Below are 19,446 nucleotides of genomic sequence, written 5' to 3'. Positions count from 1 at the left end.
TTTTTTATGCTAACATGTATGTGTAGACAAGTCAGTTTGAGAAACTCAAGTTTTGTTTATCATCTTCTCAATTTTTGAAAACATCTGGTTGTACTACACATGTAATTGTTGAATTTCTTTCCACACTTGACATAATTTTACTACGCAAATATTGCTGTGAGGGGCCAGCCTACATAGTCATGGCAGTCAGGGCGTATAAATACATGTACATACCATTAACCCTACTGCTGTCTGAACAGTCACAGACAGTCAAAAATCAATCCTCTCCCCTGCCATGCCTTTTGCACAGGATAGTCACCAACACTCAGATCATATTTCAAGCAAGCACTGTGATTAGTCAAATTCAGTCAACCGACAAAAACAGGCAAGTGGTAGGCACAGCTGGCTTATCAATCACCTACGGTCAAAGCATAGCTGTATTGGCTTGACATAAACAGTCACAGCCAATCAATTGATCCTGCTTTATGTTGGCTGGGAGCTCTTAACTGTTGAAAACAGTCACTTGATTGGTTTTGACTGAAAGGACAACTTGGCACAGAATGTATGTTTGCAAAGGAGGAGTAGTGCTCACCCAAGGAAAAACTCCTTCATTGACCATGGTAAAAAAAGGGGTAAAAAAAATAGGTATCTTCCATTGTATACTCATTACCAATAACTAACTCAACCCCCATGTATTTAAATTATATGCTAAAAATGCGAGGCTGTAAATAGCTGATCCACAGACTTTTGAGACACCCTACTGATTCCCACAGAATCTAACAGAATCCAACAGTAACAACACTATGTGAAGACCCCTGAATCTCACAGAAGTCAACAAGAGTAAAATTTATCAAACAGAACTATCAAACAGCAACAAGGCACAAATGTACTGGGTCTAACAAAATCCAATGGAATCCAACATAATCTAACAAAAGTGTGCGAAGACTCCTGAATCCCATGGAAGTCAACAAGAGCAAACCCTATCAAATATATCTATCCAACGGCAAAAACCTGTAAATTCTACTGATCCTAACAAAACCCAACAACACATGCTAGAAGATTCCTGAATCCAATAGACTCCACCCACAGCAAAAGCGAGGTCTGCTGAATCCTATAGAATCCTTGCTGAATCCCTGTTAGGCAGAATCTAACAACAGCCAAACATTCTTAATTGCAAAGCAAGATCCTCATTTAAATTCTGTTGTTCAGAACTTGCTGGAGTTAGAGGGTTATTAGTTTTAACCTGAAATGCAATTCAGTGAACTTTTCACCTCTTTCTTTCCTTCACCATCGATTTGATGAGCAACATGTTTGTTTTATCTTCAAGTTGACATCTGTTGCACAGTGTCTGCGTGACACTTTATCAATAATTGGCAAATTATAGGTTGAGGAATACATAATCAAGACTAAGTCAGCAGCTGTAAAACCCACAAAATATGACAAATGTTGCAACCACGAATCGATTCTGAAAGTCTATTACCTCTACAGACAACCAGGGTAAGATGTGTTGCAACAAAATAAAAGCTGCACACAAATTTGCTAACGTTTCTGATTGCACAACACACGGCCGTTGCAATTTCTAATTTGAAACTGTTTATCTTGTTCTGTTTCATATAATTCAGCTCTTTCTGAACCATTTTTTTTTTGCTGTGATTGTTAAAAATAAATTTGAATCTCTAGTACCTTACAAACTGTTTTCTGAAGTTAGTTTCTAAAAGTTACTGAAAATTCTTGTTCGCTACAACATTAATTGGATAGTCCTACACGTAAGATAGTTTAAAAAAATTGGTATTTGCAGCATTCAAATTCCAATAATCTATTTTCTTCAGTGCGCTTCCAAGACTATGTGGGCTTTCCAAAACAAAAAAGGCCATCAGATTATTAAAACCACAAGTGGTAAAGAAATTCCATGTAACTTAATCCAGGTGGTAGATGTTCGAATCCCCAACGCAACCCTTTTCCCAAACTTGTTGAGAGCCAGTAACCGGGTGTTTTTACATCACATACCCTGGGAACAAGACCAATTCGGCCGGTTATGAAAGCTAAACAGACAGAGGGAGAGTTTTATCATTCAAATGCAACCACCGTCACCATCTACAGTACATGTCTCTTTCTATTAATAATCCTACGGCAGCACGACCCTACTCCTGTCAAATATATATAATGCAGACAGGAAGAATTAGAAGGTGAAACATGATCCCTGCACAGCCATGGCCCAGTTCAGGTGCCAGCGAGTATAAATGCGGTCCCGCTTTAATTACATTAGGGTGTGTGGTGGGTACGGTTTTCTATTTCAGGGAGTTTTTTTTCTGTGAGGGTTCTGCAGTGCAGTGACACTGCGCGTGCAGGATAAGTACAACATGTACATGTACACTTGTGCACATGGGGATACTGAACATGTTCAGTATGCAATACTCTGTGTGTTCAGACTGCTAGAGCTTTTAGCATATTATGGGGTTTTTTATGTTGGGCCAAAGTGATAGTCTTTGTGGTTAATCCTTTGTGGTATTGGGATAAGGGAATGCTTATGTGGGTCAATACAAATAGAGTTGTTGCACTTGATGTGCCCTCGGAAAGTATTCAAATCAAAGGTGAACCAAAATAATAATTTTAGTGTTCCAACGAATAAATTAAAATATTGTATTGCCTGATTTCTACAGTAATGGAACATGCATACATACAGTAGAGAAGAAATGAAATCACTTTTTTGATAAAAAAATATTACAAACGTTTCTTGTAGTACAAACAATTACAGTGGGAAAAGTCCAAATTTCTGAAAGTTGTTTACAATTTTACATGTAAACAGTGTTTACATGTAAACGTAAGATTCCAAAAATACAATGTCCCAGAATTTCAGTTTACTTGTACGGCTGGAACAACAATAATTTGTTTTGAGCATGAAATAAATTATATATTTTTAACACAGACTGTTTGCTACAAATGATATTCCTGCTTTAAAAAAGTGTAAAGACCTCTTGGCTTGAATTGCGGAAAAAGAAATTCAATATCAAATACTGATTTTGTACAAAGATAGACCGCGACACTGACAAACATGTTTATTACAGCAACAAAAAAACATTAACAAAAACAAAGAAGTAGTGAGAAAATTATTATTCATTTGACATTTAACCGAGATGAATTATCTGCCTGCATGTCCGCGCAAAAACAACAGGCGGCCCGGCAGGTCAGGTTGACTGCCTGTAACATGTTGAAATGACACTCACGGAACAGGTTTTTTTAAAGGGCGGCACTGCAACGGGACAAGTCCGTATAGGATTTCAACTTGGTTAAATACTCCTGTAAGTATGGAGTAATGTGAAAAGGGTTCTCTTGGTCTTAAGAGGCGGTGTAGTTTGATTCTTGAGATGTGGCATGCACTACCTTCTTTTCAGTCTTCTTATTTTTAAATAAGTTGACTTCATGTAGGCCAAGTAATATAAAAAAAAAATGTGTATGGGCTGTTTGGTAAAATCAAAGGAAGGATGGGGCCCTTTTGTTTTTGTCTTTCCCAAGATGGCGGATTGTCTAAGATGGCAGATGGAGTCTTCCATTTTATCAAATCATTCTCAAACATGTACACCAACAATGCATTTTTGATGTTTGTCAACTGTCCTCAAACATGTACATCAAAAAAGTCGTTATAATGTTTGTATTCAATGCATTCTGTCATATAAGGAAGAAATGGAAGTGGCAAGCCCAGGAATATTATATAAAATGTGTCTGCAGGTGTCACTTGTCAAGACAAACTTGTCTCCGGGTAATTCCATCATTCACTGCCAAAATATAGATGGGGATTGGATACAATGCTAATCCCATTGGGGTTGCGGAAAGTAGGCCATCACAACCCTTCATTCTGTGAAATCATCAGAAAATGAAGGAGGTTAATGGAGGCCATTGCCACATTTTGAAGGGGGGGGGGAGTGGGAGTGGGGGTGGGGTTGGGGTGGGTTGGGGTTGGGGGTAGGTATGGCTTGGCCCATGGTCCTGATTATGAAGTTGGGATGTTGAGCTACCGGTATTGACACCACATGACAACCTACGTGTTACAAGCAAAATTTCAGTTAACGTACAGAATTTCAATTAATGTAGGCCTGAGCAGACACACACAGCGTATCAAAACTTATCATCAAACTCACTTGATAGAGCATTTTACGATAGCCTTTGAAAAAACTTCTCATCACTAAAACCTTAACGCTACCTCTTGAAATTTGACTCCTTCAGTTTCCAATTAACTGGCATGCAAGTTTAAAAAAAAAGACAACTCTGAAGCACTCTCAGTAACATCTCAACGGTCAAAGAACTTCAGTCTCAGTAGCCACGGCTTGCCCAAAAGCACTCAGGACCCAGATCAGTTTGGTGATTTGTTCTTTCCCATTCTTGTGTCGTTTTTTTTTCCAAACATGATACCACAACCAGACAAGGAGCTGGTAACAGCATCCCACTACTGCTGAGCCTGAATCGAAACACCCCTCTCCCCCCTCGGAGGGCCTGGGTTACCGATAAGCTATCGCTTTGTGAGTTCTGTCAGCGGGTAGCAGGGATCAGATGGTCTTGTTGCTGTAATTTGCTAAACTGGCAGTCATTGTGTGGGCAGAGAGTCAGGTTACTTGGAGGGGGGGGGGGGAGAGGTGAAGATGCAAAAAAAATCTGTGTGGGTCTGACCACAAATGTGGGCCGATAACTCCAGGTTTCAAGTGCAGCTAGTTGACAGGTTGAAATTTGGATTATTTGCCATTATATCAATTACAATTTTTTTCTCAAAAAAACCCTACACTCCACTCTTTGTAACAGATTTTTTCCAGTTGTTGAAGGGTCTGTTTTTGGAGGATCAGTTGCTGGAGAATTCTATTTATACAATTTTTTGACCAGTGTGTAAATATGTTGTTGATTTACAGTACACACTTCCAATGGTACGATGTACATGTCGGATACCAAAGTATTCCTTGAAGAATCTTGAAGATGTTACTTCAAGATGTTATTGCTCATTATGAGTGATCTAAATAACTCACGAAATTTGCATCTATGCTCAAACCCAATTGCAAATTGCCTTTTACTTTCTAGCTCTTAAAATGCTAAAATCTATCAATACAAAATCCAAGATGTACATGTAGGTTTGTAATCTGTAAGCTGACCGGCCCGGTTCCTGTAATTAAAAAAGAGTGAAGAAATTATACCGTCCCTGTTAATATCAAACGACAAGGAACAAAACATCTTCTTTCTACATGGCCACTATTTCACAACCCGCCCATAAGGTTGCTATGTACATGTACATTCTAGCCAATATCCTTTTGGCTGCTACACGAGTTGTGGGCTAATTAATGAGAGATTGGCTTTAATGTCGAACTGTTGACAAGTAACACGCTTTTCTTTGTGCATGGCTGCTCATGGGATTGATGGTGTGTGAAGTAATGTGCTAGCGAACCACTGTCGCCATACATCATCCAATCATCAATAAATCTCTAGTTGCTTGGTGTCGCTCTAAACGTCAAGATACGTTGGGTCATCTTTAAACAATGAACTCAGATGCATGCACAGAAGTACACATGCACAATTTCTTGATCAACACAAAAAAACAATTCTCATTTGACTTGGATATGCTAAACGTGTGGCTGCAAAAACAAACAAACTCGGGCAATTTTTGCAAAAACCTACCAGAATGTGAAGTTCTTTCATCGATATGTTTAGAGTTGCTCTCCCTGCATTATTTTTGTTTAAGTTTCACCCCGAGAAATGGATTTATTTTGAAATTGCTATTTTTCCAGGAATACAAAAGTTGTTCACTTTGGAATGCGACTTTGAACAAACAAAAAAACTAATTTAATTATGGAAGAATTACTTGACAATTTCCAAATTACTGATATTTGCTGCCCAACGTTACTCGAGGCATATCTTTTGTGTGTTATTAGGGGAGTCAGGTTGGCACGGTGGTACTTTCCTCGCCTTCCACCGCTGTGACCCGGCTGTGACCTGGGTTCGAATCCCGCCTGGGCCAACATGTGGATTGGGTTTTCGGTCCCTAACTGATTCCGTGGGTTTCCCCAGAACATTCTTCTGGGGTTTTCCTCCCACCTATAAAACTGTCATTTTTTCTCATTGTCTTCTCTCTACAGGTTTCTTCAGGCTTGTGAGCTACAGTGTCCGTGAGCTTTTGAGGAATCCTTGGTTTCATTACCAGAAATAAATAAAAACATTGGCACAGAAGCAACAAAAATTAAAAGCAGTCTTTTTTTTTTTCGTGAACATTTTCCAATTTCATTGCACAAGGCAAAGGATGTATTATTTTCAGAAAAAGTGAAAAAGTACAGCTGGAATAATCCTTCCATTGGCCAATCTGAATCAAGAACCAATCATATTTTTTTCCACTGTGTCTGCCCTTCGAATTCCCGAGGGGTTGACTCCAATCGCTACCTTTGCAAACAATGCTTAACAAAGGTGTACAGAGTAAAGATTGACTCAAACCTGCTGGCGTTTCAACGGAATGCATGACACAAATATAGAAAGGCATCAACAACCAATATCACTAACGACCGAATATCAAAGCAGCCTCCATGGACTCGGTCAGTTGGCAAAAGCAATTAGCATATTAATGAGGTTACGGACGGGCTTTTGCATACTGTTAACACTTTCATGTCATCCGAACAGAGAGTTGGCTATAAATTACATCAAACCAGAAATGAAATACATAATTTGACAAGATAGGGCCCTCACTCCAAAAAAAAATATAAATAAAATAAAAAAATTCCCAGTATTATTTATTGCCAAGGAATAAAGATTCAATCATTGGATAGTCGACTCCAAAATGTCATTGGTTGTCTTGGCAACACATCATGCATGATAGCTGTTACATTTTGAACATTATGTTAAATCAATACAATTCTAAAATTGCAAGGACAAAAATAATTTATGTCTTTCTCCAAAACATATTTTGACAAAATTTTTGGGAAAGCACATGAGTGAAGCAGGTAGCCAAGATAGTCACCACGGTGTGACACTATCAATTTACACATCATCATCACAAGACTTACATGTTCATCAGAACACTGTAATGTGTCAGTCCGTGACAAAATGCAAAGTAATAAATTCCCGTCCCGAGGACAGCATTTGGTGATGGGAGCCTCTTCTAAATGTTTAATTAGCAGCACTACTCGAGAGCTGAGCATATTTGCTTGGTAATTAGAGGGTGGATTATGTGGCCTGCAATAACTCACGTTGGTGTAGTGGTACTTTCTTCACCCTCCACCGCTGTGACCCGGATTCAAATACCGCCTGGGCCAATATGTGGATGGGGTTTTCAGTCCCTACCTGATTCTGTGGGTTTCCCCCAGAATATTCTTCTGCGGTTTGCCTCCCACGTGCAAAACAGTAATTTTTCACATTGTCTTCTCTTTACTGGGCCTCATGGGAGACCAGTGGATTCCACTGAATGGGCTACCCACTTCAAATAAAAAATAAATGTATATAAATTCCACAGGGTTTACCACCAGTAGAAGGTTGTGGAGGACAGAGTGACTGTCAGTTTCAACCCTGAACTTCCTTCACATTTCTTCAAGATAGAAATTTGCCGGTACCTACCCCATGGGATAAGGTAGTGGGTACCAGCCAAACTTGTGTCCTCGGGCAAGACACTTTGCATTGATTGCTGATCACCTAGTGCAGTTATGATTGATTGGGTGATTGATACTGGCTGCATGCCAGACTCTACCAGTCAAAGTGCTATAATCATGGTAAGGGTGAGGGTCCTATATAAGTAATATGTCGCCTGCTCATGTTTTTGTACACTCCAGAAAAACAAAACAAGGCAAGCCTAAAGCTGGTTCAAAGCGCATACAATTCTATTGAAGTGATTCCGAATGGCTCTTCACTGGAAGTCGTTTCATGCATTTGGTTCACACAATGGACTGGATTTCGTCGGTTACGGGTCATCCTATACAATAGCACTGCCTGGCTATGTTCACCAGCAAACAACTAGGCTAAGCCACAAATGTCAGTCAGTCAATCAATCAGTCCGTCCGTCAGGTACATGGACTATAGGCTGGCTCCACTTGGACAAGCAAAAAGGATGAAGCTTGTGCTACTGCATAGGCACATTAACTGATACTGCGTTCATAAGGGTGAACAACTACCCTGATGGGGAGTCCGGCTGTAGGAGCGGTTTTCTCATCACCTTCCACCGCTGTGACCCGGGTTCAATTCCTACCCTGGTCCACATGTGGATTGGGGTTTCAGTCCCTACTTGATTCCGTGGCTTCCCCCAGAATATTCTCCTGGGGTTTTCCTCCCACCTCTAAAACTGTAATTTCTTCTCATTGTCTTCTCTCTATAGGTTTCTTCAGGTTTGCGAGCTACAGTGCCTAGGGTGCTTTTGAGGAATCCTTGGTTTCATTATACATGTAATTATAGCAATGGGCTCAGCAGAAAAAAGAAAAGAAAGTGCGCTACGAACTGTAGGCGGCGTATCCCATAATGCACTTACCCTGCATCCTGTGCTTCATGTGCCCGTATGATGGACAGAAGGTTGTTCTGTTGTAGGAACTCACAGCAGGCTGGGTAGCTGTACAAACAAAAGGCAAATCCAATTTCCAACTTCAAACTTTAAGATAGGTTTCCATTTTATCCAGTTTCACATGCAAGTATATTTCCCCCCACCAATTACAGCTTTGACCAATTACAGCTGTGACTAAAAAAACGTCCAACATGCTTGAGAAGATGTCTTCCGTGCATGAGTGCATGACGCATGCGGCTGGGACATGCACAGTATGGCATTGGAACGGCATACCCGGTATTTGTTGCACACGTGCGCTGTGGGCAGGGCCTAATTAGTGTATTCATGGTGTATTCATGCAGGGTTTCTAACTCTCTGATTTACATGTAAGTATGGGCACAAGTGTGCACTAAATTTCAATTGACTTGACATCACACCACTTCATTCAAAGTGATTTCTTGGCTTCAATATACATTTGTCAATATAGATCAATCCAGGAACGCTGTGACCATTGTCACGTAGGCCCCCTTCAATGGCGAAAGCATTGTGCTAGCTATTCTTCAGATAATCTGTCACGGGGAAGTTGCTCTGAACAATAGCGTGCACAAAGATTTCTCCATTGAAGGGAGCCTGGTGAGTGTACGATGATCACGTGCCCGATTCATCCATAGGTGGTGACCTGCCACAGGTTTGGCCCACTACAGCTTGACCTTTTAACCTATGACCTGACCTGTAGAAGTAGGAGCAGCCTCTGACTGAGTTATGACTGAAGTGCTCTGACGTGTGTTCCTGGCCAAATTCCTCCAGTGGGTCTGACCACAGGATGTCGCACATCGGTCCGAAGGCTGGTGGCTCCTTGAACCGATCCAGCTGTGGGATACAAAGGGTTAGAAAACCAACTTTAATTTAGTCAACATTTTTATTACCCCTGATCATCAGGCCATGAGACCAGGTTTTGCAGCAGCTCGATATCAGCGCATTCTGGCCTCTACTTTCACAGGTACCCATTTATACTCCTGGGTGCAAAGAGGCATATGTAGTAAAGTGTCTTGCCTAAGAACACAGCACCATGTTCCCCCGTCAGGGTTCGAACCCACGTGAGTCGAACACCGTAACCATTGTATCACAGCGCTACACATTTAATAACACTTTTAAGCTACGGAAGAAGCAAATTTGGGGACTATGGTTATCCATAGTTCGCGTAACTTCACTCAACCAAAGGATGGTTGGACTACTTTGATCAACTATTTGGAACCAGACGATGTGGCGCGGTTTCATCATTGGTTACCACTAGCTGCTCGTATTATAATAATACACAGCAGGGAGCCAGGATTACGATGTTTCGTGACAACGTTTTGACCAGAGTTTGGATGGAGACGTTCGCATGTTGCTGCTTGTGCGCATGCATTAGTTACATCACAAATCAACCACTAGTTGACTAATGGTCCTTGATGGAACAGGTTGCTGCAATGTTCTGGTATGTCAGGATATTAAGAGATCCAAATTGCAGTAGCTTACATTTCTGATGTCATCCAGCGTATGTATTTCAGGTGATAAGCCTCCGTGCACGCACAGGAACTGTTGATTCATAAGAGCTGCAAGTGGCAGGCAGTCGAATGCTTCCATACACGCGTTGTACACTCTTTCTGTATACTTTATTTTACCTGCAAAAAAAGTGGGGACATAAATTAAGACCAATATAAAAACCATTCACCAAAGTTTTGCTACCAGGCAGGTAAAAGCTTAATGTTTTCCAGAGAGCCAACAGTTAAGAAGAAATAGTCAGGGTATTGCAATAAGAGAAAGAATATCACCTTCATTATGTATCACTTAGTTGATGTCAACTAAAAACAGCCACAGACAATCTGCTGTCCAATCAGTTTGTTGTGTCATTGACAAACACTAGATACCTATTTCTTATCTAAATCTAAACAGCAACAAAATTGTTTCTTTCGACAATAACCAGAACATCCAATTTTTTTCCAACCATTTTTTTGTTTACTATAAGATATAATGTAATAGTTGAAAGATAATAGTTATAGTTTCATATAAGAAGATCAATGACCACGATTGAACAAACATCACGGTGAAACATGAAATAGCATCTTATGGAGTTTCTGCATGCGATGATGCGAAAAAATACACTTCTCATTTTAACTAATTTGGCAAATGTAAGCTGGCTTTGCATCAGAAATATTCAAGGTTCAGTGGCTGTAAAATGGTCTGTAGGCGGACCATTACTGCCCACGCCTTAAAGTGTTTGGCAACAGGCTTTAGAATAAAACCGAGAGGACACAAACTCTTCAATTTCCCAGAGGAGTGGGACTATACTTGTCTGTTCAGTGACTGCGAAATGCTACATGTTACGAGCAAAATGTCATGCACTGTATTCTGCCCGCGCTTAATTTTCTGCCGAATTGCACTCGGATTTAGTGACAACAAAAACTAAATCCCCCCCCCCTCCGCTAAATCCAACGGAAAGTAACAGTGAGAAAAATTTGTTGCATGGTCCCATGCCTTGTTGCATAGTCCCATGCCTTGTTGCATAGTCCCATGCCTTGTTGCATAGTCCCATGCCTTGTTGCATAGTCCCATGCCTTGTTGCATCTTGTTGGACTTGGCAGGGTATCTGCTCATAGTGCCAAGGTGCTACAGAAAAATCCACTGTTGCACTTGGTAACACCTAGCAGGATACAAAGTGCATAGTGCCAAGGCTGATGTTCACTGGGTTCACAGCGCAATGCAACAGAAACCACTCTGCATTTGGTTGCATTTAACAGGGTAACTGCTTAGTGCCAAGGCCGATGTACACAGGGTTCATAGCGCAAAGCAACAGAATCCACTGTTGCATTTGGTTGCATTTAGCAGGGTTCTCACTTCAACTGTATTGGATTTTGTTGCATTTAACAGGGTATCTGAAGAAAATGTTGCACAAGACAGTGGAGTATGAAAAGACTCAAAATGAAAAGACTCAAATCTGGTCATCATAAATGACGTTTTGCAGGACATTGTATTTGCAGGACATTGTATTTGTGCATGTATGCAGAACCCAAGACCATTACCACAAGGATGCTTGGAAATCTCCCCCCCCCCCCACTTCTCTTTGCCCCACCCCCTCTCTCTACAATTCCTGACTGGTACTTACACTCCTGCTTGAATGTGAAATACTCTGTGAGATGCCGGCACTCGTGGTTGCCCCGCAACAGAAAAAATGTGTCGCGGTAGAGCAACTTTAACGACCAAAGATACAACACACACTGCAGAGTAAAAAGAAAAGAAATCACAAATACATGTAGGTGAGATATTAAAGTTTTTATTTTCAACGGTTTTATTGCGAGATTTCTTTTGGAGATGGTGGGGTGGGGTGGGGTGGGATGGGGTTGAATGGGGTGGGGTGAGGTGGGATGGGATGGAATGGGGTGGGATGGGGTAGGGTGGGGTGGGATGGGGTAGGGTCGGATGGGATGGGATGGGGTGGGGTGGGGTGGGATGGGGTGGGGTGGGGTGGGATGGGTTGGGGTGGGGTGGGGTGGGGTGGGATGGGAGGGGGTAGGGTGGGGTGGGGTGGGGTGGGGTGGGATGGGATGGGATGGGATGGGATGGGATGGGATGGGATGGGATGGGTGGGATGGGGTGGGATGGGGTAGGGTAGGGTGGGATGAGAAGGGGTAGGGTGGGGTGGGATTGGGTGGGGTGGGGGATGGTGGGCTGGGGGATAGTGAAGTGGGGTGGCGGATGGTGGTGTGGTGTGGGGATGGGGTAGGGGGCATGTTAAACATGTATTCTGCTGGCAGAACTGTAAATTAGCATACATGTACTGTGTATGTACATGTATGAGTCCCCATGAAAATTAGGAGTTAGTATACTGTACAGCATGTATAAGCACAGTAACTGTCCCTATACACGTATGATTAATCAACAATAACATTTCACACGATTTTCCTCCAAATGAACGGTTCAGTTCCACATTATCAGTGATCATTGTCTGCATGTACCCGGTACATGTAACTGCACAGCGACTCATGAAAACAATTTTTATAACACTGAACACGAATTTGTGGGTTATTGAAAACAGCGCACTATCGACCATCTGCATAAAAGAGCCTCGTCAACATCAAGGTCAACTCCTTGCATTAATTATTGACACTTAATCATCTGTGTGTAATTGTTTACAGTGCATATGCAGCATAGCACACACACAGATTGTATTCACAAGTCTCATCAATAAAAATGTTATTTATTGGAAAAAAAACGCTCAAACTAAAAAATAACCCCCCAAAAAACTGGAAAATGGAAAAGTTTTTTTCCACTTCGTACAAAACCAGTAGTGATTTGAAATGTCTTTGAATGGATGTCATCTTTCTCCCATGATGCACTGTAGGTAGAATGACAGGAATCGCAATCTGAACTGTTCCCATTTCATGTCCTCCACTCTGGGTTTTTGTGTGCATAAATGCTTCTTGCCCCACGGTCCCTACATATACACACTCTATTCACGAGGAAGTCATTTTTGGTCATGTTCCCTGAATGTATTTTATAAATAATTAACTGTTGAATGGGATGGTGCCATTTATGGGATGGTGACAATTTATGCGTTCCAAACTCACTTTCCTTTTTTTTTTAATGTGGCTTAAAACATTAGGGTATGTTTAATCACAAATTTCAAATTATTCATCAGAGCAGACTGGTATTAATTTGTAATTAACTTTATGCCATTGCTTTCACTTCTATAATTGCAAGTTCCAAAAATGAAGCTTTTACCTCGCTTTCAATTATGGCCGACTCCTGAATAAAGTCTATACTTGAACAAAACAATCCATGTTTTTTTTAAAGAACCAAGATTTCAGTTGAATGTCTTAAACTGCCAAAGAAGTGATGGATCATATACATCAATAAGACTGTATTGCTACACATAACATCTACGTTTGGAATGCATTTAAGTTGATTTCCTAAGTGTGTACAAGTACATGCACTTTACAACCATTTTGAAATCATAAGGTTCAGTGACAAATTGCAAAGCTCTTCGGAGACTATTTTAGTTCCAAAGCAATGGACCAAAAGCATTATGCGCATGCCCATACTTACGCAGAAAACCAGCAGTCCGTGAAAATGAATCAAACACAAGTTGCCACATAACCTTTGTGACTCTGAATACTACAATGTATGTACATGTAGCTGTACCGTACTTTACACCGTATAGTATGACATTATTAAATACATGTACACCTTTGTGGAGACATCAATGTGTACATTTGTACGTGTACCTGGTATATTAATCATTCTGAAATAACATGTACCGTACCAGGAAAAGTGATGGCCAATCGTTATGAATAAACATGCATGACACGGAAAAAAAACCCCATTGCCACACAACATTAGTGCGGACTCTGTGTCAACCGCGAAGACCTTTTCCAACTAAGACGTGTGTGTTAAGAAAAAACAGAGAATGGACAGACACGGATACATGAACTCTTTAAGTGCAGTTTTACAGGGCACAGCCATGTTTGTGTCATGGAGCAATCGTACACAAATATAATCTGTTCTCAATGGTAACAAGATACAGGGTACCGCCTGCATTCTGCGGTGAATTTCCGTCAGCACGTACGAACCGTCACAGTCTGCCACATGGCACTATTTGTGCATTTTCTATGGAGTATGACAACTATAAATATGATGCATTAATTTATAATATTGTCACAGCGCAGTATACAGTGTGATAGGGACATTCACAGTTACCAATAGACTGTGTGCACTGCAGCCATGTTTGAGGTGTGTGCTTTTGTTCAAACAGTGATACGCCTGAGTAGACCTCTTGGGCATTCATTGTAAACAAATTAACATAACAAAACACACCTCAAAGATAGCTGCCAAATGCAATCAAGGACGAATATTTCATTCACTTTAATATTGATTTCGTCTCTATTTTTCCTGTCTACAAACCTGCACACAAACCCAGATGTTTCATGTAAACACCTAACCTATATGTGCTCCTCATCATGTATGCTTAGTTGAGCCTGCTTAGGTGGTGAAGACCCTTGCTTTGGAATGTTTTCATCACTTAAATGTCATTGGCCCTTTGACAAATGTTAAGGGATCTAGAAGACACAACCTTACTGGGCTAATGGATATAACAGCAGTTAGTGATAAATGACGATGCAAGAGCATACCTAACTGCACTTGTAGATCACGTGCACAGACATTTTGTATTATGAGACTGTCATGAACGGCTCCCTGGTTGACAGCAACTGCTTGTCCAAAAATGGTAGTCAAAGAACTGGAAATCAGCACAATTTAATTGACAGCGGAAAATGAAATAGTTGACGGTTCCAAAATGGAATAAAAAATCAGAATTGGTTAATCAAAATATTGACTCTTCCGATGTTAAAACTAACAGCTATCGGTTTATGAAACTTCATAACACTACAAAATTGATAATGCTCCCGAATTGTGTTTTGTTTTAACTATTGTCACACAGATTTGTCACAATGTAGAAATGTGTTCGACTTTCAGTCTGTCCATAAGTCATGGTTCTATGCAGGATTGACACATAAAAAGTATTAGAAACTAAGCATATAAAACACTGACAAGATTTCTGAAAAATTCCTACAAATTCAAGAATTTATGAAAATCGGCTGATCGGAAATTGTTCAATTTTTTTACCGACCCTTCCCCCTAAAACGTTGGGCGAGTTCTGCATGCCAATTTTTGCCTGATATTTTTACTGCTGTAATGACACGCGTATCAACATATTGCGAAATTTACAGAGCAAAAGGCATGCATAATTAAGTACTGAATATATGCCATTCTGAACGCTGCCGCAAAATCCATGCATAATCGCACACATTGCATCTGTTGCAGTGGTTGACTCGACTTACATAAACATGCTTTCATTTTTGGAAAACAAATACAGTAAATTAAAATCAAATTTGAATTTGCCCAAGAGAAATTGTTCTTTATGCTTCCCTTCGCCTGATATGTATGCAGCCATGTTGTAATGACATTTTGCTGACATTTCCAATATCGCTCCCCCATATCTGAGAAAGATTCTAACTGTGTTAAATGAAGCACGTCGGCCATTTCTGCTCTCTGTAGCGTCCGCTGGCAGGACGACCAAGGTACAGGCTGGAAAGATATTGGTTAATGATGTGTAACATTTTAGTCATTGGTTGTACGGCCGCCACATCAGCACTGCAGAGCCTTACCGAGTGGCTCATCTTGTGTGCGTGCGTGCAGACACTGCGCATCACACAGACATTTTAAAGGAGCACTCGTGAGTTTGGGCTGCAGACCAGTAAACAGGCTCAAAAATTGACTACACTGACCAAATCACCAGCTGCAAGCCATACATTTTCTACCCTCCTGCTTTCTAAATGTCACAGACAGTCAAATACTTAATCCTCTTCCCCTGCCATGCCTTTTACACAACAGTCAGATCATTCAAGCAAGCACTGTAACTAATCAAATTCAGTCAACAGACATAAACATACCGGTAGCATACAGACATCAAATTACATAAACAGTCGCAGCCAGTCAATCCTGCTTTATGCATGATGGGAGCTCTTGACTGTTGAAACCAGTCACTTGATTGATTTTGACTGAAAGGACAACTTGGCACAGAATGTATGTTTGCAATGCATAGGAGGGTTAATAGAGAAATGTGTGGCCCTCGCACTTACATGTAAGGTACTGTAGCAAGTAAGGCTTAAGAGGTCTGATCCAGACTGGGAACTTCAATTGCTGAGTAAATATGGACGAAATTGGTAAAAAAAAGTCGCTCTATTTTGCAATGGAGTGTACAGATCGTTTTCAAAATGGCAATGGGCTTCCAAGACCGCTTTTTAGGGGTGGTCATCTTTTGAGGGAAAAATTGCCTAAAAGTTATCTGTCAACCCCACAAAAATTGAACTGAAAATAAACGATGGCTAATTAAGCTTTAAATTGATGTAGTTGTACATGTATTCGTATTGGCTGTCCATGTAATGCACCATGTAACTCACCTTGTGACCCCCCTCCCCTTCCCCTTCCCCTCCAGGAATGGTGTGTAATTGTCCAATGTTCAGTGGGTCATCCTTTTGTGGAATCTACACACCGAGGGTGGCACAGTACGATGCACCAAATGTATACGTTTGATGCTTTTTGGCAACATTTTTAACTCACCTTTCACAGATTGTGATGCACCTACTGAGGAAAAGTGACACACCCCATAAATTGTTAGACACACCAAATCATGACTTGACACACCCGTGTCACATCCATGAAGAACATGACGCACACTTGATGCACCATGGTAGGGGGGGGGGGAGGTGTCATTGGGTGTCAATTGTCATAAAAAAGGATCTGCCAAATTAATTTTTAGAAATAAATGTTTCCAAGACAATACATGTATGTGTAGCATGCATGCAAGATGTACAAACTGTACCCATACCTACGATATAAATAAGATCTGACATCACGTTCTCACTGTACATTTATCGTTTATCACCCCTCCGCCATATTTTCATGTTAACTGTCCCTCAGGCAACCACACCCCTATCTGCTAGTGGTTGAGGCTGGATAGCTCAGCCCACAAGATGGTGGAAAGTGATACCCATCAAGGATGAAATATTAATACGCAACGACAGTTTTAGACCGTGTGTGGGAAGATGAAAATGATATCCCAATAAAACAAGAAAGACAAAAACTGGCTTGTTGCATTTCCATCTAATTCTCCCACTTGTTATTGCATATGACATCTGACACACACAAAAACCTAGTGCACGCATACATGTACATGAACACCTACATGTACATGTACATGCACATTGTATTCAATAAATATAAGGTCCCTCATTGGGAATACAGAAACCCGATCCAATCACAATTTGTCAGCTGTGCTACTGCAGTGGTCCTTGGAGTAACAACTGTTGATTTGTGAAGTTCGTCCAGAGTTTTGAAGCTTGAAAAATTTGGCAAAATACAAATTTAAAATCCCGCACAACAGCGCAATTCCAACATTTCAAAATGGTCTAAACGCCACAAATGAAACATATATCATTGTGAAGCTTATTATCTTTAATTTATTGAAATATACTCTATTTCTAACAATGTATAGGCCTACTTGCAACTGAGAAATTAATTAATGGGTACACAAAAATAAATCAATTTGTCTGAGTATGTCCGACGCCATAATGTACCGAGCCAATTTCTACTACATTGAAAAAGTTGGATGAATAATTTCTCTTTAAAATCATTGTAGTACAACTGATATGTTTTATCAGTATTAAAAATCAAGCTTATGATTACATAGGCCTATAACTATATTTATGAACACTGTTGAATTGTGCAAAATATTCCTCAAACGTTGTGGAACTGCCCAACAACTACTGGTACTCTGGAAAAAAAAATTAACAAATGCATGTACATGTACATGTACATGTACCTGTATGTATTAATTCCAATTTCAAAATAATGCATTTGATGTTTTGGTCAGCAATTTCAGATTTGTGAAGGCCTCAGCAAGGCGTGTCTTTGAATTCAGTTGAGCCAATTACATGTACATCCAGTACATCGCCATGTAGTTTTTCCAATATGTTTTCCAAAAAAAATTGATAAAACCACTTCAGATACCTGCTGCAGAATATGTTGATTTCTGCAGCCATAACAACAAATTTTATTAATATTTTCAACACAAATTAAAAAGAAAAAGGTCATTGTGTAATTACCCAACGCTCATAACATTGGCGCTCAGAAAAACCTTAGAATTCCAACTCAACGCCCTTGGAATCCCTTTCCTCCTGGCGTTTTCATGTGATGACACATTCAGGTTTCCTTCTGCTGAACGAGGCTGCCAGGTTGTCATGGCAACACATTACTAACGGGCCTCCGGGCATGGCAGTGCTATGGTGAACGTGGGGGGGGGGGGGGAGGCGTCGACTTGAATCCTGAACACATCTCAGTGCCAACCTCTGACCTTGAAGAGACTAACCACACTACATGCTTCACTAGCGCTTGAAAAGCAGAGAGTCAACTCCTACGCTCAACCCGTGGCTCAACCAAGAATTCTCTCGCTGCATTTCACAAACATTTCCATTTACCTGAGACAGCCAGATCCCTAGATTTGTACGACAAATATTGGCAACAATTACAGACACATCAACAAGGACTGGGGTGGGAACACTAGCAACAGTCAATGCGTGACTGTGGACAAATCACAAATTATACTGAAACATAATTAGACAATGGCACCTTTGATGGCAATAAAAATTATCCTAAAAAAATCGATAGATCAATTTTTGTGAAAATATTGTCAGAGTGAATATTTATTTAGCTTAAAAGCAACATTTAAGGTGATGTTGTAAGGTATGATAATTAGTGGTGGAATTCTGATTTTTGTAAAATTGGGTTTGAATTCCACTATTCAATTTGGATTTTGAAAACCGGATATTCGAAACCAACCTGAACAAAAAATTAAGCCTTCCATTTTTGTGACACAGGCTAAAGAAAACAACTGGAACATCTCCCAATTTGCTCCATGGTCTCTGATTGTGACCACATTCAATCACTCATGGTCTTCTGGGTTCATGAATAGCCTGCCAATTTAACTGATCAGAGAGCTCCCGCCCTTTTTTGTTCACCATTACAGCTCTGGAGCACATTGCATGCGGCATCTCACTCCACACTTTTTTCTTGCATGAATATGAGCTGAATGTAAACTTCTGGTGAAATCAGATAACCGTTATTAAGTTTTTAAAAAAATAGGATAACTGGATTTTGAAATCTCTGATTTTCTCCAAACACTAATGATAACATTCTGACACGTTTTCTACTGAATGACGTCGAAAATAGCCCCCCCCCCCCCCCCCCTGTAAACAGGACGCTGGGAAGGGCTGATGAATTGACGCTCTGATTGGATAGATTTTGCATGACCTGTGACCTGCAAGTCATCACGGCCATGACCCTGCAAGGTTTTAAACGGCTGTTAAGACTGAGTCATCACTCTTGTATTC

At 40.6% G+C, this 19,446-nt stretch overlaps 1 protein-coding gene across 3 annotated transcripts in view; it reads right to left on the bottom strand.

The window, feature by feature from the left end:
* LOC119730542 (serine/threonine-protein phosphatase 2B catalytic subunit alpha isoform-like) overlaps positions 1 to 19,446 on the bottom strand; it is a 79,067-nt gene that overhangs the window by 21,838 nt on the left and 37,783 nt on the right. For all 3 annotated transcript variants that reach the window (XM_038203516.1, XM_038203515.1, XM_038203517.1), the window contains exons 4-7: positions 11,607 to 11,718; positions 9,980 to 10,125; positions 9,192 to 9,331; positions 8,453 to 8,530 (exon numbers count right to left, since the gene is read on the bottom strand). In XM_038203516.1, coding sequence (XP_038059444.1) covers positions 8,453 to 8,530; positions 9,192 to 9,331; positions 9,980 to 10,125; positions 11,607 to 11,718 — 476 coding nt within the window. The remainder of the gene's footprint in view (positions 1 to 8,452; positions 8,531 to 9,191; positions 9,332 to 9,979; positions 10,126 to 11,606; positions 11,719 to 19,446) is intronic.

Source organism: Patiria miniata, unplaced genomic scaffold, assembly GCF_015706575.1.
Source record: "Patiria miniata isolate m_02_andy unplaced genomic scaffold, ASM1570657v1 HiC_scaffold_22, whole genome shotgun sequence".
Lineage (NCBI taxonomy): Eukaryota > Metazoa > Echinodermata > Asteroidea > Valvatida > Asterinidae > Patiria > Patiria miniata.
The sequence above is the reverse complement of the archived record's forward strand: the minus strand, read 5'-3'. Positions and strand labels throughout refer to the sequence as shown.